Below are 25,326 nucleotides of genomic sequence, written 5' to 3'. Positions count from 1 at the left end.
AAATATTTTCAAGCTCTTGTTCAAAAGACTTGGTTTTGGTTGAAGGACGGACAAACAGTTGACAGGACAGGATGGAGAAAGAGGTGCTGTGTCCAGGGAACAGAGCGATGCTGCTGTCCGGTCTCAGGTGAGGAGGGGAAGTATGGACCGTTCCATGTACTTGGAGACGTCAGCCACCAGTACATTTGGAAAATGAAGAAGGCAGTTTCTGAACTTAAACTTGTCAAAAATCAAAACGCAATGCAACACAATCTCAGTGAATGACTTAAGCACAAAGAAAACCTCAATAAAAATATTAGAAGGTAGAGTTGGCGATACCAATTCTCAGGGTAATGGAGCCCTTTTCAAATAAAGGCAGAAAAAAGAAATGCTTGCAGGAAAAATGGCTAATAGATTTGGTTACTTTAAAAGGCAAAAACTTCAGTAGGTCAAAACACTCCAGAAACAAACATTAATTTCACAGATAGTGAAAACAGGCATTTTCCAAAAGCACTGCAAATGTCCAATAAATGGCTGAAAAGATGCTCCACCTACAGGTAAACAAGAAAACACAAATTAAAAGAAGGATGAAATTCCACCGTGCACTTGTTTTGGGTTGAAAATTTTTTAAGTTTGATCATTGCAAGTGTTGACAGTTCCTCTGTCACTGCAGAGCTTTTAGGGAGCATTTTTATATAAACTATAAAAGTTTTTAATATATTCAGTCTTTTCTGCTCTTGACATCTCCCCAAGGAAATGCTCATGCTGGCCAGAGAGGCACGTGCAGACTGCTCACTGTCACAAGAGGGAAGAGGTGGACAGCGACCAAGCACACAAAGGGGGATCTTAGGTAGGACTTGGCGTGGCCAGACCACTCCTGAAAGAGTTCTGCCAACATTCCCCCAAACTGGAGACAGGATTCCTTCCAGGGAGGGGGCTTTGGTTTCTCTGAAACAGCTGAACTTTAGGAAGAGACCATGCAGTTAAAAAAAAAAAAAAAGTACCAAGGCACATGGATATGCCCTCCGAGTGAGGCGGGCATCCTGAATGTGATGGAGCCCACGGTGCCCCCCAGGTCCATATCAGCCCTTATCCAAAGGGAGCCTGGCCTGGGCACTGCCATTCTGGGGGTGAGAGGAGCCCTAAAACCAGAGTCCCACATCCAAGCCTGCCACCTCCATTTGCCTCCTTCCTCCAAGATGTCCCAAATGAACACCAGGAAGTTTCCCTGATGGAGGAGTTGGTGAGGTATAAAGAATGTCAGTTACACAGCATGAGGAGAAACCCCAGGACTGTCTTTCCAGCCCCCTGCTGACTACAATTCAGAACAAATAATCAAAGCCTGTCAAAGTGCACCCAAATCTGAGGTGACCAGGGGGTAGGGAAGGGCAGGGCTATCAGCATCTCACACTGGTTCTGCTGCAGCCGCACCATCTCAGGACCAGCGTGTCCCTTCTCGACGCACTGAGCAAAAATCTTGAACATCGACTCCCCACCTCCCATCACTCACCAAATCTTGTCTGCTCCATCTTTGAAATATTAATATGCCCAGAATCCCACTTCTCCCTACCTCTGCTGTTTCTGTCTGGTCCAGCCACCATTAACTCCCTCCTGGACAATCACAGTCAACTCGTCACTGGACTGGCGACTTCCACCTTTCCCACCCATAGTCTGTCCGACGATCCTGTTAAAACTAAGTCAGTTCACATCCCTCCTCTGTCAGAGCCGTCTGGTGGCTCCTACCTCACCCCAGAGTAAAAGCCAAAGTCTTCACCGTGGCCCAAGGCAGCCCACTTTATGTAGGTTTGTATAATATGTAAACAGGTGTGTGCTTTTCTTTACAAAATAGAATAAAAGTGAACAGAAAGCAACAGAGTGCATCACACATGGTAAGGGCAATTATTGTTAAGTGAAACTTTGGTTCTAACAAAGATATATAATATGTGATGTTACATAACACACAAAGTGGGTTTTATATGTTTAAAATACATATTAGGTATATATGATACATATATATAGTTTTTCTGCATGAAATGAAATACGATAAAGCAGGAAGTCTCAGACTGCATTGCACATATTAAGTGTAATTATTCAGTGAAATTTTAATTCCAATGCTAAATACACACACACAACATATAGTATATAATGTTATGTGATATATTACATAAAACATTTTTATATTCCATTACATACTATGTCACATAATGCATAAATTATGCTATTTTATCCTACATATATAGGGTGAATTGTGAATTATTAGATAAACACGTATATTGTGGATTATATAGACTCTGTCTCATTGTGCCTCACTGCTGGAGATTGAGATGGAGATTCTGAGATCTGCAGACAGCAGGGTTATTGCTGCATCTCCAGGAAGTAGCCCCTGTGGGTAGAGAGTGACGGGAGCAGGGCTGGGCAGGAGGAGCTGAAGTGCTCTTCAGGTGCAAGGGTCGATTCTACGGGGCGCCCGGAGCTGGTAAGACCCTCCAGAGTTGTGTCAACTGAGGCAAGGCGGCCGCCCTTTGTCTTCCTGTCCCCGTTGCCCATCTTTCTCCCCTTGTTTACTCTGTTCCAGGGGTCAGTAAACTCTTCACATAAAAAGCCAGATAGTAAATATTTTCATCTTCAAAGGCCACATGGTATTTATCAGAAATGACTCAACTCTGCCATTGCCGTGCAGAAGCACCATAAAAAATACAGAAACAATGGGTGCGGCTTCCAGTTAAGCCCCTATTTGCAAAGACAGGCAGCCCATGGCCTGAGTCCGCTAACCTCTGCTCTCTTCTGACAGCAGGACCTCTTGCTGTTCCAGGAGCAGGCCGACCACACACCTGCCGCAGGGCCTTTGTCCATACAATAACCTTTTCTCTCTCCCTGGCAGCTGCCCTCAGGGCTCCTCTCAAATGTCGCCTCCTCCTTGACTACCTGATCTAAATCAGTCATCCTCATTCCTCCTGAACGCTTTTTCTTCTCAGCTCTCATCAACCAAACACTGGATTAGTTTTTTTTCTTCTTTATGGTCTGACTCCTGCACTAGAAGTCGGCTCCCCGTGATGGTGACCTTGTCTAGTCCTGGCTAGTTCACAGCCACTAGAATGGGGCCAGGTGCGCAGCAAGTGCTCAGTAAACATTTCTCCAGCGAGCAGGCAGATGATGCTCACTTGAGTCTCCTTTGGACATGCCCTCTGTCTGTTGGGGCGGGGGGACCCCGACCTGGCCACACAGCATTATAGTGGCCAGCACAGAGACGACCGTATGGGCCAATGGATCAGGCGAGGGCTTTATGAAGTCCCTTTCCCCCTGGGGTGGCTATCCCCAGGCAAGAGCCAGCCCAGTAGGGAAATTAACACAGGGGACAACTGCGCCTGCCAGGAGATGGGAGAGGCAGAGCCCTTGGGACATCAGTTGAGGTTTTGTGAGCCAGTGTGAATGAGTTTCTGTTCTGAAAGCACTGAGTCCCTCAGGAGAGGAGGAGTCTGGATTCAGTCTGGCCCTTTCTTCCCAAATAACGGTGGGACAGGACATGTAACGTTGGAAAAGAAATGTCTGTGTATGCATCTGTCCCCCCACCGGACTGTGAGCCCACGAGGGCAGGGTTGGGGCTGTCTCAGTCATGGCTGGGACCCTAGCACTAACACAGAATGTGGCAGAAAACATGGTGGGCACCTCGGTGACGGTTTCTTGAGTGAAATAATAAACGACGAACATTTTTCTAGGGTTAACAGAGATCTTTTTTTAATACGGAAAAAAATGCAGCAACTTGAAGACAAACAACTTGAATTCCACATTTATTCTAACCCCTCTCCCCACGTCGCGAATGTACACAAAATTTTAGTTAGTAGGAAACCAGAGTGCTGAAGCATCCTCTGGCCTCAGGCATTTGGAGAGGGGATCCTTTCCACTTCCACACACCCTCATCCCACCCCCACCCAGTGGGTGAAGTGGATGCATCCCGCAAGGTCTCGTCCCACGTAGGCACACGGCAGGGCTGAGTTTTGAGTCCCAGAGATGTGACAGTAGCACTGCCTTAGGGTCAGGACAGCGCAGGAGCTCGGACCCAGGCGCTCATCTTCATACCTCACCTCTGCTTCCTCCCTGCCTCTGTGACCTTGGGTAGCTGACTTTCCCTCTCTGTGCCTCAGGTTCCTCATCCAGAAAACAAAGAAAATAATGTTTGAGGGATTATGTAAAGCACTTAGAACAGTGCCAAGCACCTAACCAGAGCTCAAGAATCTCCAACAACTATGATAATGACCACACCTTATTGACCCGATGATGGGGAGAGGGTGGGCAGTCCCTGGGCTCCAGCAACCCATGCTCCAGAGAGGTCTCAGTGCCAGAGTGGACCCCCAGGGGTAATCATGGAAACAGGCACTGGGCCTGCTCATCTGGCTCCATTAATCACCCCTTCACACAGTGTAGCTCTGTCTCTTGCCTTTTCTCCCCTCACCACTTAATCCACTCAGGTCACTTCCAACTTTAAAGACACTCCCACCTGGGACCCAACCTCCTCAGCTCCCTCCACATCAGAGAAGGCTCTTCTAGAAGGAATTAAGGTGCTGTTTCAGAACTCCAGTGTCTTGGTTTTCTATCTGAGTAGGTCTTGTATCCAAATCATTTTCAATCCCCTGGGGAAGTGAGATGAGGGAGGAAGGAAGTGAGAGTCAGCCTCCCCCTCTCCCTTCACCTGCAGCTGCTAGGAAACGGGCCCACGTGGAATGGATCTAACCCCGTTCACTACAAGCTAAGATCTTGGGAGTGATCTGGGGCTGTTCTGATAGAACATGGAGGCCCCCACTCCCCACTATCAGTGCTGAGTCTGGGAGCCTCTGCCCCTATCCCCAGTAACCTGCCTCCCTCTCCTCCTCCTCCTCCTCGCCCTGTATCCTCCCTGCGTCCCTCCCGGTGCTCTAGACTCTGCTCTCACTTCTTCATCACCTCACTGGCTTCATGGCCTTGGGCAAGTCCCTCTCTTCCCCTGGGCCTCAGTGTCCCCATCTGGGAAAGAGTTCACTGGATGACTCTCCACCACTCACCCTCATCAGAACTCTCTCAGCTTCTCTCCTAACTTTAATGAGCCTTATACCCATTTGAAGAGCCATATCATGATTCTCAGATGATTTCCTCACTCCAGGGCTCTTTTAATTAGGAAATATCTATAGTTTCAAAGAGAGAATACAGACTGGTGGGGCCCAGATCACCACCCCGCCCTTCCGCCTTCAGAGGTGAGCCCAGGAAGAGAAATCAGGCAGTGATGGGTGGTTCCTGGACCATTCCTCTCATCCTCATGGTTCCCCAAATGACCCACGGGGTTGGCAGGAGGCGTGGTGGGTTGAATGGTGGCTCACCAGAAGGGGTGTCCGCATCCAACCCATGGAACCTGAACGTGAGCTTATTTGGAAAAAAGGTCTTTGTATGTGTAATTAAGTTACAGTTGAAGTGAAATCATCCTAGATTTTGAGTGGGCCCTTAATCCAATGACAGGAATCTTTAGAAGAGACAGAGAGGGAGAGAAGGCCACGTGAAGATGGAGGCAGAGACTGGAGATACGCGGCCACAAGCCAAGGAAGGCCGGAAGCCACCAGAAGCTGAACAGCAAGGAAGGCTCCTCCCCTAGAGCCTTCGGAGGGGGCGTGGCCCTCACGACACCTTGACTTCAGATGTCTGGCCTCCAGAACTGTGAAAGAATAAACTCCTATTGCTTTAAGCCACAGAGTTTGTGGAAATTAACAAAGAAGGTAAGACCGACTGGTGGCTTAGCCCAGTGGGATGCAGGGGGGCCTTGGGGCTACAGAGGCAGGAGGGCACCACTGCATGAAGGGGGACTGCTCGGCCAGTCCAGAGCCCCGGGGGAGAGGGGCAAGGGTACACAGATCCATAGATTTGGACGGAACATGGAGGACGTGATCATCTAGTCCACAGCCGGTAGCCCCCTGAGAGCAGCTACTCAAGACAGTGCGGAAGGTAGGAAGGGCCCAGAGACTGAGGGCAAGGAAACAGGGGGCCGAGGCTGCAAGACAGATTAGCCCTAGGCAGGATCAATGTTTCCAGCAGAAGGGGGGCTGGGAGGGCCAGGAGAAGACCCCCCACACAGCCATTCCAGTGGGCTGTGCTACAGACTGAAGGATGACTGGGTTCTGTTGGAATATTCCATTTGGGCATCTCAGGGGAAGGTACCACAGATCAGGTTAAGGGGAAAGATATATTTGATGGATTAATTGAAGCCAGGATCCCCTTTTTTCTTCTCCCTCAAAGAAAGAGGGAGAAGAGCCCACCTTAGATGGTGAGGGAGATAGTTCACTGGCACTGCGTTTGTTTCCTCACAACAGTCTGTACCGACTTACAAAGGGAAGGAGGTGTTCCGGTATAAAGGATGATCATCCCAGAAAAAGGTAACACTGTCAGGTAAATGGGGGACTGAGGTTGATTTGGCTGAAGTCTGGTTCCATTTTTTCTTCTGCGGGAAGAATGATCAGGTGGTCCAGCAGGCTGGGACCTCACAGGTCTGTGAGGAGTGGGGGTGGAGATGAGCACTGTGCACTGTACCAACGAGCCAGAGACTGAGGGGGCTATTTTGGAACAAACGCTTTGCCTGCTGGGGGCTGGTCCCAGTGGAAGGTACCACTGGTCAGTGGGAGGTGACCTAATCCAAGTTCCATCAAGATCCTGTGGTTTCCACTGGGCCAGCACAGGCTGGGGTAGTGCAGGGAGAAGGCCACGTCAGGGCATACTGCCTAAGTTCATGCTTCAGTAGACTTCTACTCCTTGGATGTGGACGCTGCCCGGGATGTGGATGGTGGGTCCTGGGCGCGGAGCTGGGTGCGCACCTCTCGCATCTGCGCCTGCAGCTCCTCCAGGGCGCCCTGTGGCGGCGCCTCCTGCACCTGCGCCTGCAGGGCCTCCAGCGCCAGCGCCAGGTGGCCCACCTCGTCCCGCATTGCGGTCCAGGCGGCGCGCTGCTCCTCTTCCTTGCGACGCTGCTGCGCCTGGTGGCGCCAGTACTCGAGCACCAGGCAGCTGCCTCCCACGATGAAGATGGTGGCCTCACCCAGCAGCTCAGCGCCCAGCTCGGCGGCCGCCTCCTCGTTCAGCGGCTTGATGACCGTGCCCCGGAAGCCCATGATGCGCATCTTGGTCCGCATCTCCACCCAGTGGTACACTGCAGGGGAAGAGAGGGGTCAGGTGGTGCGCCAGGAGCCCCCTGCAAGCCCCGCCCCTCCACGCCTTGGTGTCCAGGTTGGAGAAATGGGGACATGGCAGCCAGAGTCACCAGGGGGCACTCGGAATAAGATCCGCACCTGCATGGCCCCAGGCGTGCCAGTCACCAGGCGTAGGGTGACCCTGAGGGCATCTTTTTAAATCTCCCAGAAGATTCTGCCAAGCTGCCAGGAATGAGAAACTCTGGCCTAGATGGGAGGTCCTCAGACTGGGGACCAAGCCCCTGGAAGGCCACTAGAAGCTCCCAGGGCACAAAGTCCTGGGAAGGTGTAAAAAAAGGGTCAATTACCAGAAGATCAGCCCCCTTACCAGAAGATCAGCCCCCTCTGCTCTTCCCTCAAGCCACCTGCCCTGGCACCATCGCTCCTTCCACTTCCCAGGGAAAAGGAGGACCTCCTTTCTTTCCAAATCTTCCCCAAATGCAGAATTAGGGCTGCAGTGGAGGGGGACCTCCTGGATCCAAAGAAAAGGTGGCTGATATGTGGGAACCGATGCTAAGCATGTGAGCGCTGGATAACCAATCCTCTTTGCAAATCGGGTGGCTCCCATCCTAGATTTTCACCAACCTTGAAGATAGAGCTAGGAGTTGTGAGCTCTTTATGGTGAGGCTTTGGGCACATACCTTGGAAGAAGCTCAGAGGTGACTGGTGCTGCTGGAACAAAACCTTCCTTGCCTAGCTGCTCCTCTGTGAAGGAAGGTCTCAGCATTTGTCTTAGAAACCAAGGTAGAATTGAGGCTGAAGCCTGACTCACTTCTGTAATAGTTGCCATTCATCCAAGGACACATGACATTATTGTATTCTAGCCCATTTGGAGACTCATTTCCAACATATCATTTTACTTTTAATGTTTAATCATTATCCATGAATTCAAAATACTGAAAATGTTTTAAATTAATTGTGCACTAATAAGTTTAACCATAGTTCAATCCAGAAGAAAACATTTTAATATTCAGAACTTTATGGTCACAGGAAATTTAACAAATTAAAATTTGAATTTCTGTACATATTTTGGTTGCTGATACATCATTCATCAGACAGAATTCCATGGGGAAAGGAACTGTAAATACAAGTTTAAGGACAAAAGGAACAAGGTAAAATTTCTGACTAAAAGAAGAACGTGTTCATTTTTTTTCTTCTAAGCCAGACATTGGGGTGGGTGGGTACAGCTCAGCAGTAGAGCATGTGCTTAGCATGCACAAGGTCCTGGGTTCAATCCCCCCTACCTCCATTAAAAAAATTAACAATAATATGCCAGACATCAGCAGGCACCGAATCACGAGTGTGTGGATTGCACTAGATACTACAAAAAAAGGACTCACTGGATGTTTGAAAATGTCAGTATTCGTTAACACACCAGAAACTATATCCTCTGCATCAACTTGAACTTACGAAGTTTTAATTGTCAACTTGAAAATGCACTAGAGGGTATATAACTTCTCAATTTTTTTAAAGGAGTAAAATTAAAAAAAATTTTTAAAGCAGTAAAACTGCGGAGTTCTGCCCGGGGCTGGCGGTCAGATCGGAGGAGAGTACCCAGGGTCCCCTCTCAGTAACTGCCAGCTGCTGTGGCTACTGTTGCTACTAGTTGTTACGTAGATCCGATGTGGTGGGGTCCCTGGGAGCCAGGCTGTGGAGACCCCTCCCACACTGAGGTCCTAGCATCAGGTCTCCGTGGGGTCCACCTGGGGTCCTGCCACCTGGCAATGACAGCCGCTCTGCTCTGAGTCGTCCATCCCCCAGCCGGAGTGCCTCTTCCACGCCCCCTTCTGCTGTCCTTATCCAGGCCCCGTCCTAGCTCTGACCAGTGTCCCCTCTTTGACCTCCCATCACTCTGTGAATTGCCTTCAGAGCACCTATCACAACTGGGAATGGTCTTGTCATCCAGCCACTTGTTTGCAATCTTAAAGTTCCATTAGGTCCGATTTATTTAGTTTTGTTTTCATTTCTTTTGCCTTAGGAGACTGATCCAAGAAAATATTGTTACAATTTATGTCAAAGAGTGTTCCACCTCTGTTCTCCTGTAGGAGTTTTATGGTTTCAGGCCTTACATTTAGGTCTTTAAACCATTTTGAGTTAGTTTTTGTATATGGTGTGAGGGAATGGTCTGATGGGATTGTTTTACATGTGGCTGTCCAGTTTTCCCAGCACCGCTTGTTGAAGATAATGTCTTTTCTCCACTGTATATTTTTGCCTCCTGTGTCGAAGTCACGCCAGTTGGCTGTGGGCAAGGGGGTATTCTTCCCTAAGCCTTAGTTCTTCAAATAAGGACCCCCCCACCCACAGGAGAGTATTGCTAAACGGACTAAATGAGATGATACGAAACCTTCTCAGTCAGGGCCAGGCTTAATACACCGCAACAAGGCCTTTGGAGTCATATGTTAGGCTGCAAAACAAGTCTTAACAAATTTAAGAAGACTGAAATCTTATCAAGCATCTTTTCTGACCACAACAGTAGGAAATCAATTACAAGAAGAAAACTGGAAAATTCACAAATATGTAAAGATTAAACAACATGCTACTGCACAACAAATGGGTCAATGAAGAAATCAAAAGAGAAATTTTTAAAATACCTTGAGAAAAAAGAAAATGAAATACAATATACCCAAGTTCATGGGATGCAGCAAAAGCAGTTCTGAAAGGGATGTTCATAGTGATAAACACCGATCTCAAGGAAGAAGAAAAATCTCAATAAACCTAACTTTATACCTCAAGGAACTAGAAAAAGGACAAATGAAGCCCAAAGATAGTAGAAGGAAGGAAATGACAAAGAACAGAGCAGAAATAAATGAAATAGAAACTAAAAAGACAATATAAAGGCTCAATGAAACTAAAAGCTGGTTCTTTGAAAATATAAACAAAATTGATAAATTTTTAGCTAGACTCACTGACAAAAAAGAGAAAGAAAATAAATAAAATCAGAAATGAAGAAGTTACAATCGATACTACAGAAATACAAAGGATCATCAGAGACTACTATGAACAATTATATGCTAACAAATCGGACAATCTAGAAGAAACGGATAAATTCCTAGAAACATACAGCCTTCTAAGACTGCATTATGAAGAAACAGAAAATCTAAACAGATCAATTACCAGTAAGAAGACTTAATTAGCAACTGAAAACTTACAAAAAATCAAAAATTTGGGACCAGACAGCTTCACTGGTAAATTCTACCAAACATTCAAAGAAGAATGAATACCAATCCATCTCAAATTCTTCCAAAAAACAGGAGGGAACACTGTCAAACTCATTTTACAAGGCCAGCATTACCCTGATACCAAAACCACACAAGGGCACCACAAGAAAAGAAAATTACAGGCCAACATCCCTGATGAACACAGATTCAAAATCCTCCACAAAATACTAGCAAACCGAATTCAACAACACATTAAAAGGATCATACACCTTAATCAAGTGGGGTTTACTCCAGGGATGCAAGGATTAAAAAGTCAATCAATGTGATACACCACGTTAACAAAATGAAGGATAAAAATCATATAGAAGATCATCTCAACAGATGAAGAAAAAGCATTTGACAAAATTCAGCATCCATTTATGGTAAAACTTTTCAACAAAGTGGGTATGGAGGGAATGTGCCTCAACATTATAAAGGATATATATGACAAGCCTACAGCTAAAGTCATACTCAATGGTGAAAAGCTGAAAGCTTTTCCTCTAAGATCAGGAACAAGACAAGGATGTCCATTCTTGCCACTTTATTCAACACAGTATTGGAAGCCCTAGCCAGAGCAATTAGGCAAGAAAAAGAAATAAAAGGCATCCAAATTGGAAAGAAAGGAATAAAACTGTCACTATTTACAGATGACATCATATATACAGAAAGCCCTGAACATGCCACCAAAAAACTGTTAGAACTAATAAATGAATTCAGTAAAGCTGCAGGATACAAAATCAATATACAGAAAATTACGGGGGAGGGTATAGCTCAAGTGGTAGAGTGCATGCTTAGCATGCACGAGGTCCTGGGTTCAATCCCTAGTACCTCCACTGGAAAAAAAAACCAAAAACCTAATAATAAATAAATAAATAAATAAACCTAATGACCCCCTAAAAAAATTTTTTTAAAAAATTAAAGGCTTTTGAAAAAAAGTTAAAATATATTCATATATACAGAAAATTGTTTCTGTACACTAATAATGAACTAACAGAAAGAAAAATTAAGAAAAAAACTCATTTATAATTGCATCAAAAAGAATGAAATACCTAGGAATTAATTTAACCAAGGAGGCAAAAAACCTGTATACTGAAAACTATATGACACTGACGAAAAAAACTGAAGACTCAAATAAATGGAAAGATATACTGTGTTCATGGATTTGAAGAATTATTATTGTTGAAGTGTACATACCATCCAAAGCAACCTACAGATTCAATGCACTCCCTATCAAAATTCCAATGGCCTTTTTCACAGAAATAGAACAAATAATCCTAAAATTTGTATGGAACCACAAATGACCCTGAGTAGCCAAAGTAATCTTGAGAAAGAGGAGCAAAGCTGGAGGCATCACATACCCTGATTTCAAACTGTATTACAAAGCTATAGTAATCAAAACTATATGGTACTGGCATAAAAACAGACACAAAGATCAATGGAATAGAATCGAGAGCCCCAAAATAAACCCACACATATATGGTCAATTTTTAATTTATGATAAAGGAGCCAAAAATATACAATGGGGAAAGGATGGTCTCTTCAATAAAAGGCACAGGGAAAACCAGACAGCCATACGTTAAAAAAAAAAAGAAACTGACCAGTATCTTACACCATACACAAAAATTAACTCAAAATGGATTAAACACTTGAATGCATGAACTGAAACAATCAAACTCCTAGAAGAAAACATAGGCAACAAGCTTCTTAATATCAGTCTTGGTTAAGATTTTTTGGATTTCACACCAAAAACAAATGCAACAAAAGCAAAAATCACCAAGTCAAACTAAAAAGCTTCTGCACAGCAAAGAAAACCAGAAACAAAATGAAAAGGCAACATATAGAATGGGAGAAAATATTTGCAAATCATGTATCTGATAAAGGGTTAACATGCAACATACACAAAGAACTCATTTAACTCAATAGTAAAAACTTCCAAACAATTTAATTTAAAAATGGGCAGAGGATCTGAATAGACATTTTTCTAAAGAAGACATACAAATGGCCAACAGGTACCTAAAAAGATACTCAACATGATTAATCACCAGGGAAATGCAAGTCAAAAGCACAATGAGCTATCACTTCACACCTGTTAGAACAGCTATTACCAAAAAGGCAAGACACAGCAAGAGACGGTAAGGATGTGGAAAAAAGGGAACCCTTGTACACTGTTGGTGGGAATGTAAATTAGTGCAGCCACTATGGAGAACATGATGGAGGTTACTCAAAAAATTGAAAGTAGAACTACCATATGATTCACCAATTCCACTTCTGGGTATTTATCCAAAGAAAATTAAAAACACTAACTCAAAAACATATATGCACCCACATGTTCACTGCAGCTTATTAACAATAGCCAAGATATGGAATGGATGAATGGATTAAAAAATGTGGACTATATACACAATGGAATATTATTCAGCCATAAAAAAGAATGAATTCTTGCCATTTGTGACAATGTGGATGGAATTAGAGGGCATTCTGCTAGGTGAAGTAAGTCAGATAGAGAAAGACAAATACCACATGATCTCACTCGTGGAATCTAAAAACAAAACAGCACAGGAAACTATATTCAATATCTTGTAATAACTACAATGAAAAAGAATATGAGAACATATGTATATATATGACAGAGACATTGTGCTGTACACCAGAAACTGAAACAATACAGTAAACTGACTACATTTCAATTTGAAAAAAAAATAGTAAAAGCAAAAAAAAGACACGTAAAAATAAAACAAAACAAAACAAACAAAAACCTCAAGCTCATAGTCACAGAGAACAGATTGGTGGCTGCCAGAGGTGGGATGAAGGGATTGGGCCAAACAGGTGAAGGGGGTCAAAAGGTACAAACTTCTGGTTATAAAATAAGTAAGTCACAGGGACGTAATGTACAGCATGGCGACTATAGTTGAATAAAAAGTTCTCATCACAAGAAAAAAAATTCTATAACTACATGTGCTGATGGATGTTAACTAGCCTTATTGTGGTGACCATTTTACAATATACAAAAATATCAAACCACTGTGTGTTATATCTGAAGCTAATATAATGCTGTGTCAATTACAACTCAATTAAAACAAAAAACAAAAAAAAACTTGTCCAAGCCAGAAATATATAAGTACTGCCTTTGGGTTTCCAGGCCTCTGCCCTGATCCCGCCACCTCCCTGATCTCTGGCCTGGATCTCTCTCACCTCGTCCCCATGCAGCTTTCATACCTGAAGTCACCAGACTGAAACCAGCATCAGATCAAGGTACTCTCCTGCTTAACATCTGGCTTCTGCTGACTCTAGGATAAAGACCAAACTTCTTAAAATGACCTAAAGGTCCCATGTGATCAACATACCTTTTACCACCAGTCCTCTATACATGTGGAATTATTTTCAGTTTTCAAAACATTTTGTATTCTCTTTATATACATGTTCTCTCTTAGCCCCAGGCTCATCTCAGTTGACTCCTCCTCCAGGAAGCCCTCCCTGGGCTCTCCCAGCCTCCTGGTACCCCAGCTCAGCCCTGCCCACTTGGGGCCACCAGTGTCTAGGGACAGGTCTGTCTCTCACAACAGACTCTGAGTCCTTGGATAGCACTGCTGTGTCCCCAGCACTATCCAGCACAAAAATGGACTGAGACTGGACACTCAGGGAAGGTTTGGCAAATGAAACAATAAACAAAAGAAACACATCAAAAATAAGAACTTTTGGTTGGTCATGAGCGCTGGGGTATGGAATGCTCTATCTATATTTTTTTCTTATCTGTGTTTTTACATTTTTCTACTTATATAAACATGGATTGCTCTTCTATTTTTAAAAATAAGAAAAAAATTCTGACTGCATATCCTTGGAACCACAGTTCTGATTCTAGGAATTCATAACCTTGTTCTTCAAGAAAGGAAGTAGAGATTTATAGAAAGATCTGGATACCAGAGGAACATCCTGCCCCCTACTAGCCTGGCCCATTTAGTGGGGAGCTTCCTTCACCTGCCAAGCCAGGGAGCTGCTCTGCATTCAGCCATCCAGGGTGCACCCTGAGCACCAGCCACCCGAGGGGCTGCCCTGCAGGACAGACGGGACTCATGAGAGGGGAATTTACATGTGACTTTTGGGGCGAGAGGCATGTGAGTGGTGCATGACACCATCTGGTGACCCAAAGGTTTTTATGGTCATGGGACAGGGTCACTTGAAGAATCCTCATTGAGGACAAGACAGGTTCTAAGGAACCTAAACAGAAAGTACCTCAGTTGGCATCCGAGGAGCCTTTAGATCTGTCTCGGGAAGCTTCGCTGCTGCAGAGTGGGTGTGTGCCCGCCGAGAGAACCCCGCAGGGCGGTGGACCCTGCAGCAGCCAGTGTCATGGGACCAAGGGCACACTCCACCCAGCCCTCACTCCTCTCTCCTCTGCCTCCTGCTGTGGCCATTCTCTAAAGTCTGCCCTCCCTGAGCCAGGAACCCTGGGGTAAGCGCAGGGGTAAGGAGGTTAGAAGGCTGGGATCTTCCGAGGGGAGATGAACAAGTGAGGTGGGCAGTGGGTATGGCAGCTTCCACACAGGAGTTTGAAAACTGCAGATCTATGGTCATAGACTGCAGCATCAATGTGGTGTATGATGACCAGCATCTCTTTAAAGAAAACAAATTTAAATTCACAAATGCCTAATTCCAACTATATAAAATTCTAGAAAATGCAAGCTAATCTCTAGCAGATTAGTGGTTGCCTGCGGATCGGGGGAGTTGGGGGCTGGGGCTGGGAGGACAAGAGGCACAAGGACACTTTGGGGGTGATGGGCATGTTCACTCTCTAGATTGTGGTGATGGTTTCATGGGCGTTCGTGTCTATCAAAACTTCTGTGTGCAGTTTAGTGTGTGTCAACTGAGCCTCAATAAGGTCATAAAAAAATAAAAGAAACAGAAGAGAATAAAATAGAACAGGAGAGACTAAGCAAGCCAGGAAGGAAGAGGAGTGGGCATCAGCCGGATGAAGGGACAAACACCACGGGAGATGAGGGGCGGTCCCCAGATGGGAGATAAGAGCTAAACCAGAGTGAGGAGCGGAGGGGGCCAAGGCGCCCCCAGGCAGGGAGCCCCGTCTCCCAGTTCTGCCCAGGCCCCGGCTGAGTTGTTTCCGGCCCCCAGGTGATCCACATGGAGGCAGCCATGCCCTGACCCCAAGAATGGCAGGTGGAGCTGCTGTGCGCTCTAATACTCCTTCCACTGGAGCTGCTCAGCCAAGACGAAGGAGTTCCTGGTCATCCCCTGGGGATAATACCAAGTCAGATTAGGACAACCGCAGGAAATACAACAGGAAAAAGGTCTAGGCTCAGGGAAGGCATCCTCCCAACCCCGACTCCCTCCTCTTCCTTCCTGAGCCTTCACTTTAGGGACTTGGCCTGGAGTCACCCAGTGGCCATTTCTTTCCAGGAATGTTCTCAGCCACACATATCTGGGCCACAGGTTATGGGCCATACGTTCTTGTGGTGTCACCTTGGGTAATTTACTTCATATTTCTGGGCCTTAGGCTCCTTGTCTGCAAAACAGCTCTTGCCAGGGGAAAGGATGAAGGCCCAGTGGTCAGGGAAGATGAAGCATGCAGTTTTGGAACCCCTTCCCCAGGGCTCTCCTTGTGGCAGAGGGAAGTTCCTTCTGTTAGCAAGTGAACACACTGAGCTGCAGGCCTGTCCCCTAGCCATCCTCCTAGCACCTGAGAGGCAATAGACCCAAGAGGGGAAAGATGAGCATTCAAGGATGTTCTGGGCAGCGAAGGTGAAAGTGGTAAGAAAGTGGGAAACAACTCAACTGCCAGAAGCAGATGATCCCCAGTTTGTGCACATGACAGTCCCCCGTGACTGGGCCTTCCTGTACCGAGAGGCTGCAGAGCTCTAAAGGGTGCTTCACTAACTTCCCTGCCACATGGGCCCAGGATGTGAGTTACAGTCGGCCAATGAGATGCATCACCCAGGACGTGCAAGGAGACATGAGTAAAATAGCCCCCAACTGCAGCTTCGCCCGGGTTCTGTTGGCAAAGGTAGGTTAGGGACATCAGGGTTTTCCAAGGTGAACTTCCAGTGTCCTATCACCAATTTCATGGGTGTTATGGCTTCCTGGTCCCTGGATAGCATTAAATTGATACGTTCTTCAACATAGCACTCGAGTAGGCAGCCTCAAAGGCAGCAGCTCCCCTGGTGGGTCAGTTCTGTAGTGCTGTTTCCAGAGGCCCAGGCGAGAGGTATTTCCTCCAGGCCTTCCAGTAACTGTGCAAGCCTCATTCTTTGTATTTAATTGCTTTCTGCCTAATTTATTTTGAAATACATCAAAAATAAGACAGACTGATCAACAGATAGAGGGGTGGACTGATGAACCAAAATGTGGTAAAGGAAGCACAGTAAGATGTTACTGGGAGAATCTTCATGGTGGGCATGTGGGTGTTCAATGTAAAATTCTTTCAATGTTGCTGTATGTTTGGAAATGTTTATAATAAAATATTGAAAACCATCTTCTCTTCTAAAAGAGCTGGAGTGTTTTCTCTTTTCTGTAGGTGAACCCTGATTATACAGTGGCCCTCAGAAATGATGAAAGCTCTCTATGGCCGATGTGGAAAGGGGCCCTAAACACAACAGGTGAACTAAGCAGCTGTCCTGGCCTCGGCCCAGCACAGTGGAGAAATCTCCTCCCCAGGAACAGGGGCCTCAAGGGCCTCTGGGTCTCTGACTCCCCCTGCTGGCCAGAGATGAAGGTAGCACGTACTCCCTCTGGCTCCCTCATTCTCCTGCCAGAGAACCTGCGGTTTTAAGAGTTACTGCTGGAGGGAGAGAGGGTATAGCTCAAGTGGTAGAGTGCATGGTTAGCATGCGTGAGGTACTGGGGGACTGAACCCAGTACCTCTTCTTAAAAAAGTAACTATCTGTCCCCCCTCCACAAAACAGCAAACCTCGCCCTCCAAGTCTCAGTTCCACTCTTTATAAAAAGGGTTTAATTTACCATGAGTTCCATCAAGATGGACTGGCCTGGCTCCAAATTGAGGTTTCCATAAAGGGCAGCCACTGTAGTTACGTTATAATGTTATAAGTTATAATTGCTCCTCCAGGCCTGGGAAACGAGGTCACCATTAGCAATACCCAGTGGGTCCTCTTCCCTCTGGAGAATGCCAAGACCACAGGCTTGGAAATAGGCCCAGCCTAGATCTGATCCCCACTTCCTCCATGAACCCCCTTCCCCTCCCCAGAATGACTGGGGACGGGGGTAAAACAGCCCACAAGAAGCGACAGCTCTTCTTACAGCAGACTTCCAATTAATAAATGGAAAAGGAAAGAGGGAAGTGGAAAATCAACACTGGAATCATACCACAATATAACTGTTGCAGGCAAGATCTAAAATCGATGCTAAAATTAGTGGACAGAAGTTTGAGGAGAAACAGACTATTTGCATAGTCCCCAAGCATCTTCCCCAAGAGATTTGTTTCATTTTCTTTTTACTGAGGTATAATTGACATAGTATTTTATTCATTTCAGGTGTACAACATAATGATTTGGTAATTGTATACATGGCAAAATTAAATTAACTGTAAAGGGAAAGACACTAACTTGACCCTGGACAAGCCTAGTGGTCACCACCTTAACCACGTGACCAAGGTCAACATGATCAGAAATTGGACAGATTGACATCGTGAATGCCCTGCTGTGGTCCCCTGAGAGGACACAGCAGTAGTTCTGCTGTTTCTGCCAACAGTGTGGAACCTCTTTCTAATTGTAAGAAAGCATCAGGCAAACATAAATTGAAGGACTATCTACAAAATTAACTAACCAGTCTCCCCCAAAAGGGCCAAGGTCATGAAAGACAAAGACAGACCGAGAAACTAGCACGGATTAAGAGAGACTACAAAGATATGACAACTAAATGCAATGCGGGGTACTGGATGAGATCCTGGGACAGGGGTGGAAAAACTGGCGAAGTCTGAATGCCATGCGTGGTCGCGACATCGGCGCTGCAGTCATGTTCATTTCCTGGGTTTGTTCACTGTACAGTGTTTACATTGAGAGGCTGTCATCAAGGGAAGCTGAGGGAAAGAAAGGTATGCAGGAACTCTCCGGACCATTTTTACAACTTTTCTGTAAATCTAAACTGAGTTCAAAGTAAAAAGATAAAAAAAGAAATAGCATCCAAGTGGCCAGACTTGGAGGAAAGGGACAGTCTCAAACCTTGGCGGCCGCAAGTGTAAATCTGGTGCACACCCTTGAGTCAGGAATTCTGCTGCTGGAGGTGGATGCCAGACTCACCCAGGCAGGTGTGAAAGGCTTGCTGACACATTAATCCTGCAGCATCATTTATGATGACAATAAAACAGCCAGGAAAGACCCTGTAAGACTATCTACAGTCTCATAAATTACAATAATTCTGTCAGCAGGTGAAATAGAGGGTAAGAAAGTTTTTTATGAGCTGACAGGTAAGTCTCTCCAGGATAACATATAACACGGTCAGTGAAAAGCAGTGAGGACTAGCGCAGTGTATACTGTTTGCTATATTCATGGAAAAAAAGAGGGCACAAATCAGCATCTGCTTGGAATGCGCAGTAGTTTTTTGGGTTTTTTTTTTCTGGAAAATACACAAGATAATAGTGGTTTCCTCTGTGCAGAACAGGGTGCCTGGGGGACAGAAGTGGAGGGAGACTTTCCCCTACATACTCTTCTGATCACTAAACCATGTGAATTTAAAAAACAAAACAAAACCAAAACAGATCATTAAAATTTTTTCTCCCCAAAAATCAACAAACAAGCCACCCTGGACCTTGGATTCCTGGTTAAGCCTGTTTAGATTAAATACTCTGTTCTTCCCTCAGCCCCACTAAGATGGCAGGCGGGTGGAAAGAAGCCAGAAGCCCCAAAAACAGCGGGAACAGAGTGGCATGGACTGAAGAGGAGCAAGTCACAGCAGCCTCAGAGGCCAAAAGCAGATGGCTGAGAGGTAACTGACAGAGCCAGCAGGAAGGGGACCTAGGCACCCGTGGGTGGGTGGGTTTGGGGTGAGGCAGGGTGGCAGGCAGCTGAACCCAAGAGACTGGGATGGCACACACCAGGCCCTCTGAGAGTGGGGATAAACTGAGGACTCCCAGAACCGCTATCCTCCCCAATAGGAAATTGAGAGGGTGAACCAGGGGTACTCCAGGAACAGTCAAGGGGATTCTGCCATGCTGAAAACAGGCCTGTCCCTCGCCTGCGGCTGGTGGCCAATGCACAGAGGTCAAGAGTGCACCTGACCTCAGCCCTGAACCCAAGTGATGCTAGCTGGAGTTGCTGGGACTGAGACCACACCTTCCACTGAGGTACAGAAAGGGGTTCTGCTCAGCAGTGCATCTCGGTCACCCAGGGAGATGGGAAAGATCTAGGCCAAGGGCATCCTGGTGGTTCCCAGGCCCCCACGCCCCTCTTCAAGAACACAGAGGCCCCTCCCCGCTTCCCTCTCCCTCTCTAAAGCCCCGGTGAAGTAGGTATCTGCTGGGTTTGCTGGCCCCACATCCACTCCTCTTTCTCTGGAAACTTCTCCTGACTCTCCTTTGGGGATGCCCCTCCCCTACTGCTCTCTTATGTTGTTCAGGTAAAACCAACCCTACCCTCATCTTCAGATGTTGGCATTCAGCCCTGGGATTTTTTTCCTGGAATTTCAGAGAAGAGGCCCTCTCCTTCCTCTGGGGTTGCTTAGGGAGTGGGATGTGAACCTGGAGCTACAGAGGTCATCTTGTCCCCAAAAGGAGAAAGACTGCCTGAGAAAGAGGACAGCACAGAGAAACACAGGGCCCAGGGATGGGACGGTGACTTCCAGGCGTTGTCTGAGGTCCTGGATTGAGCTGAGCCTGAAGCTATATACATCCAGAGCTTTTATGCATTTGCCCATTAGCTTAGGAGTCTGTAAATAAGAGCTGAAGGAGAAGTTCAGAGTGAGACCATCACCCCTCCTAGACAAACACGGAGAGACGTGGGTTTCAAGGAGCACTGGAGGGGGAAGTTCCTAGAAGTGTGTGCCTATGAACATGTATATACAATGGACACCAGCACCACAGAAAAGAGACTAGACAGGTCTTCTGCACTGAGCAGGTGTTACTTTTATAAGTAGAAATCTGCTTTCTTTTAAAATAGTAACTCAAATATATTAATTCCTTGTTGTCCTTGACTTCTTTTGTAACCATGACACGGGGTCCCTGCTGCCCTCAAATGTCTAACACAGCCTTGTATGATCTGTCCTCAGATGGCCATCCAGTCTCTCCTCCTGCCACTTGCAGACCCACCATCTACACTGCAACCACACCAGCCTCCTCTGATTCCCCTCATTCAAAACCTGACCCTTACGCATGCTATTACTTGTGCCTCTGTCTTTCTACTTTGGCTCACCCCTCCTTGACCTCTGAGTCATCCCCTTCTCCCAGAAGCCCTCCCTGAACCCACAGGCTGGCTAAAGTCCCCTCCCAGCTTCCCCAGTCCAGCACCAACCCACTGACAACTCTTGATCATCTGGAGACAGGCCTCTCTCCTTCTCTGGACTGTGAGGCCCATGAGGGCAGGACTGTGTCCTCACCACTAAGCACAGGACCCAGCACGGAGAGGATTCCAAGGACTGTTGGATGGATGGAGGGACAGGGTTTGTTTCACCTCTGTGTCCACAGCCCGCAGCACAGGACATGGTATAGAGAAGATGCTTATGGGAGGTATGTTCAAAGAATGAGACCAAAAGTGAAAAGTCAGCTTGGCGAAAAAAGATGCTTTATTCAGTCAATGCTGTTGGGACAACTGGACAGCCAACTAGGAAAGAAATAAGATGGATCCCTACCTCACATCTAAAACCCAAAATAAATTCCAGATCCATCAAAGACTTTAACATATACACAAGATTATAAAATTACTAGACAACTGTCTCATTGTCTCTTTGAGTTTCTGGTGGCAGCAGATCAGATGCACAGTGGCCTGGAAGACCCTAGGCCTCCAAGCAGCCCTGAGATTTCTGCTGAGACCCTTGTTAGACAAATGTTCTACAGTAAATTTGCTTGACAACAATGGAAGCCCTTTTGTCCACAGTTACCCTGGTTGTTTTATACCTGGGGCAATGCCTCACTGTATCACCAGGATGGGGAAGGAGATTTGCTTTTCTCTTCATACTTTACTTCTCTTGTAATTTCTTTTCTTCGGCCATCAGAAAGGGAAAGAAAGAAGGAAGGGAGGGAGGGAGGGAGGAAACCCAGCAGATTCCTTAGGCAAGTCAGGTGAAGTTAGAGCACCGGAAAGGATTCCCTTAAAACCATCCCTGTGTGGGTGCAGGGATGGGGTGACTCCACATACCACAGCATGAAGGCTGCCTGCCAAGTGCCACACAGATTGGAATACTGATGGCAGCATTCCTTGGGAGAGCATAATCCAGAAATAACCTAATGTCCACCAGCAGGAATGCGGTACATCCACACTAAGTACCGACTGCTATGAAAAAGAACATGGGATTGAAAACAATTTTCAAGATATGCAGCTCAGAGGGACAAAAATGGGTATACAACCTTCTATGTGCATACCTAGAAGAATATACCTGATCATGCATCTCTGGAAAGTGGCTGGGGAGTGATCTTTCGTGGTTCCCCTTCTGACCTCCTACTCTTCAGATCACCCTCTGCCCCAGTCACACAGGCCTCCTCACCGTCCCTGGAACCAGGCAGGTATGTGCTAGCCTTAGGGTCTTTGCACTTACTGTGCCTTAGGCCTGAAACACTCCTCTCCAAACATCCATACTTTCTCATTTGACTCAAGTCTCTAATCAAACAATCACCGCCTCAGAGAGGCCTTCCTAAACTCACTCTAATAGGGCACGTACCTTCTCCTATTACACCTAATCCTTCTTTCTGGCTTCATCTTTTCCTTAGTACCACCTAACACATGATATATTTACTTTCTTATTTACTATCTGTCTCTTATCAGGAGAATCTCAACTCTAAAGGGCAGCAGAGACTTGGGTCTCTTTATAAACAGCTGTATCCCCATTGCCTGGAAGTAGATATTTGGTAGATATTTCTTAATGAACAAAGAAAAGACAGGCAGGCAGATAGGGCTGGGAAATGTATGTGCTTTTCACCATATTCCCTTTTGCACCACTTGAATTTTTCTACCACATGCGTTATTACTGACCATGATGGAATTAAACTGGAATTCATAACAATGAGAAATCTAAAAAGGCCCCACTATTTGGAAATTAGACAACTCACTTCTAAATAACCCATAGGTCAAAGAAGAAATCACAAAAAAGAACTAGTAAATATACAGAACTTAATGACAATGATGACAATGTGTCAAATTTTATGGAATACATCTCAAGTAGTGCTTAGAAAGGGAAATGTATATTTAAGTGCTTATTTAAGAAAAGGGGAAAGATTTTTAAAAAGCAATAATCTAATATTCTATCTAATTAAAAAAGAGCAAATTAAACTCAAAGTAAACAGAAGAAAATAATAAGAGTAGAAATCAATGAAACAGGAAACAGACAAGTGAGAGGAAAGTAACAAAGCTAAAAGGTGATTCTTTGAAACATACTTTGATAAACCACTAGCAGGATTAGTGATCAAAAATAAAGAAAAAAGAAAACATAAATTACCACTATCACGAATGACAAAGGAGACATCAATATGGAGCCTACAAATACTAAAAGGATACCAAAGGAATGTGATGCACAGCTTTATCCCAATAAATTCAACAATTTACATTAAATGCCATACACCTTGAAAAATATAATATTTGGAAACTTACACTAGAAGAAACAGAAAATCTGATTAGTCCTATAGGAAATTGTGTCTGTTATTAAAAATCTTCCCTTAAAGAAAACTACAAGCTAAGATGGACATTTATAGCAAATATTTAAGGAAGAAATAATTCCAATTTTACACAAAATCTTACAGAAAATAGAAAATGAGGGAATATTTTCCCAATTGTTTTATGAGGTCAGCAAAACCATGATATTAAAACCTGAAAAAGGCACTACAAAAAAAATTACGAATATGTCATTGATGACCACAGATGCAAAAATCTTCAGGAAAATATTAGCAAATATGTGAAATATATAAAAAGGATAATACACCATGACCAAATGGGGTTTATACAGGAATATGGAATAAAAGACTTTCTTTTTTAAAACCAATCATTTAAATTCACAATAGTAATCAAACTGTGGTAGCCAGCCTCCAAGATGGTGCCCAACAATCCCTGTCTCCTGGTATTTACACCTCTGCATAGTCCCTTCCCACACTGTACCAGGGTTGGTCAGTATGATGAACAGAATGTGACAGAAGTGGTAGAACGTCACTTTCAAAATTACATTACAGACACTGCTTCTTCAGGCTTGGTCACTTTCACTCTTGGCTTACTCTCTTTGGGGGAAGCCAGCTGCTAGGTCATGGATAGCTCCCTAGGGAGAGGTCCATGTGAAAAGCAACTGAGTCCTCCAGCCAACAGCCAGCGAAGAACTGAGACCTTCTACCAACAACCATGCGAGTGAGTCACCTTGGAAGCAGTTTCTCCAGTGCCAGGTGAGCCTTCATTTTGAGAGACTCTGAGACAAAACCACTTAACTAAGCCACTCCCAATTCTCTGGAACTGTGTGAGGTAACAAATGTTTATCTATTATCACATGAAAAAGTATTCAATATTACCATTCATCAGAGAAAAGCAAATGAGTTGCCATTTCATACTCCAACTGTAATAGCTAAAATTAACTGTGGAAAATATTAAATATTGGCAAGAATGCAGAGTAACTAGAAACACATTGGAAAACTTGGGTAGTTTCTTATAAGATGAAACATACCTTTACCATATAACTCAGAAATTTTACTACTATGTATTTACCCAAGAGAAATAAAAACATACGTCCACACAAAGACTTGTACAAGAATGTTCACAGCAGCTCTACCTGTAATAACCAAAAAAAAAAAAAAAAACTGGAAACCCAAATGATTAAGAGAGTGCATAAACAAAGTATAGGACATTCACATATGGGAGTAAAAGAAAAGAATATATACTAAAAGCAATAAATGAAATGAACCACCGATAGATACATACAGCAAAAAGGAGATACCTATGAACAAAAGCTAGACAGAAAGTTCATACTGCGTGGTTCCATTTATACGATGTTTAACAATGTCGTAAAGCTAAAACTAATCCAGAGTGAGAGAGATCATACGGGGTAACACAACGGGAAAGGAAGGAACTTCTCCCAGAGCAATGGAGAAGTGTTGGTTATATGGGTATATGCTTTAATATTCATTAAACTATAGATTTTTATTAAACTTTGGGTCTGTACATTGCATTGTATAGACACTGTACTTCAGTAAAGAACAGGCAAAAAAATCAAATATTAATCACTAAACATAAGAGGAGTCTGGGAGCCAGTGGGGCTTGATTTCTTATTCAGCGTTGCCTCTGGGAACTTGCTGCTCTGAGATATTTCCCCATTCATAAAACCACAACAATCATATAAACTCCCTAATAACATGGTTAATATCATTTGCTGAGATCACAGAAACCATAATAAATGAAAACTGTTACCGTCAGTTAAGAAATTACTATTCAGAGTAAACATAGCTTCGAGCCAGTCCTTATGTGGGCTGCCCTTTCAGGGGTGCGTTCCAGCCAGCTGAAAGCTCGCCCCACAGTGCTCCAGGTGTTTACAGATTCATGGTGCCACAAGCAGGGTGGGAGCTTCCGTTGGCAAACCTGGCCCCATCCTCCATCACTGCCGCTGGAGACAGCAGTGACACACAGTGCACCAGTCACCGGAGGGCACAGAACAGGCTGTGTTCTGCCTGTCAAGCATCTTGGGGAATCCCATCTCCCCCACTCGGTAGGGTTAACCTCGCCCCCCTAGACTGGCCAATCAGAACACTGTATTCCCCAGGCTACAATGTTTGGCTCGGGGGATGGGGGTGTGACCCAACCTGGACCACTGAGATT

The 25,326-nt window shown here is 45.1% G+C and overlaps 1 protein-coding gene across 1 annotated transcript in view; it reads right to left on the bottom strand.

The window, feature by feature from the left end:
* Positions 1-3,686: 3,686 nt before the first annotated feature.
* The window catches only part of OPA3 (outer mitochondrial membrane lipid metabolism regulator OPA3), a 32,870-nt gene continuing 11,230 nt past the window's right edge, over positions 3,687-25,326 (bottom strand). Inside the window, exon 2 of the mRNA XM_006179416.3 lies at positions 3,687-7,138. Coding sequence (XP_006179478.1) covers positions 6,738-7,138 — 401 coding nt within the window. The 3' untranslated portion in view covers positions 3,687-6,737. The remainder of the gene's footprint in view (positions 7,139-25,326) is intronic.

Source organism: Camelus ferus, chromosome 9 (genome assembly GCF_009834535.1).
Source record: "Camelus ferus isolate YT-003-E chromosome 9, BCGSAC_Cfer_1.0, whole genome shotgun sequence".
Classification (NCBI taxonomy): Eukaryota; Metazoa; Chordata; class Mammalia; order Artiodactyla; family Camelidae; genus Camelus; species Camelus ferus.
Note: the sequence above shows the minus strand (reverse complement) of the source record. Positions and strands in the feature narration are given on the sequence as shown.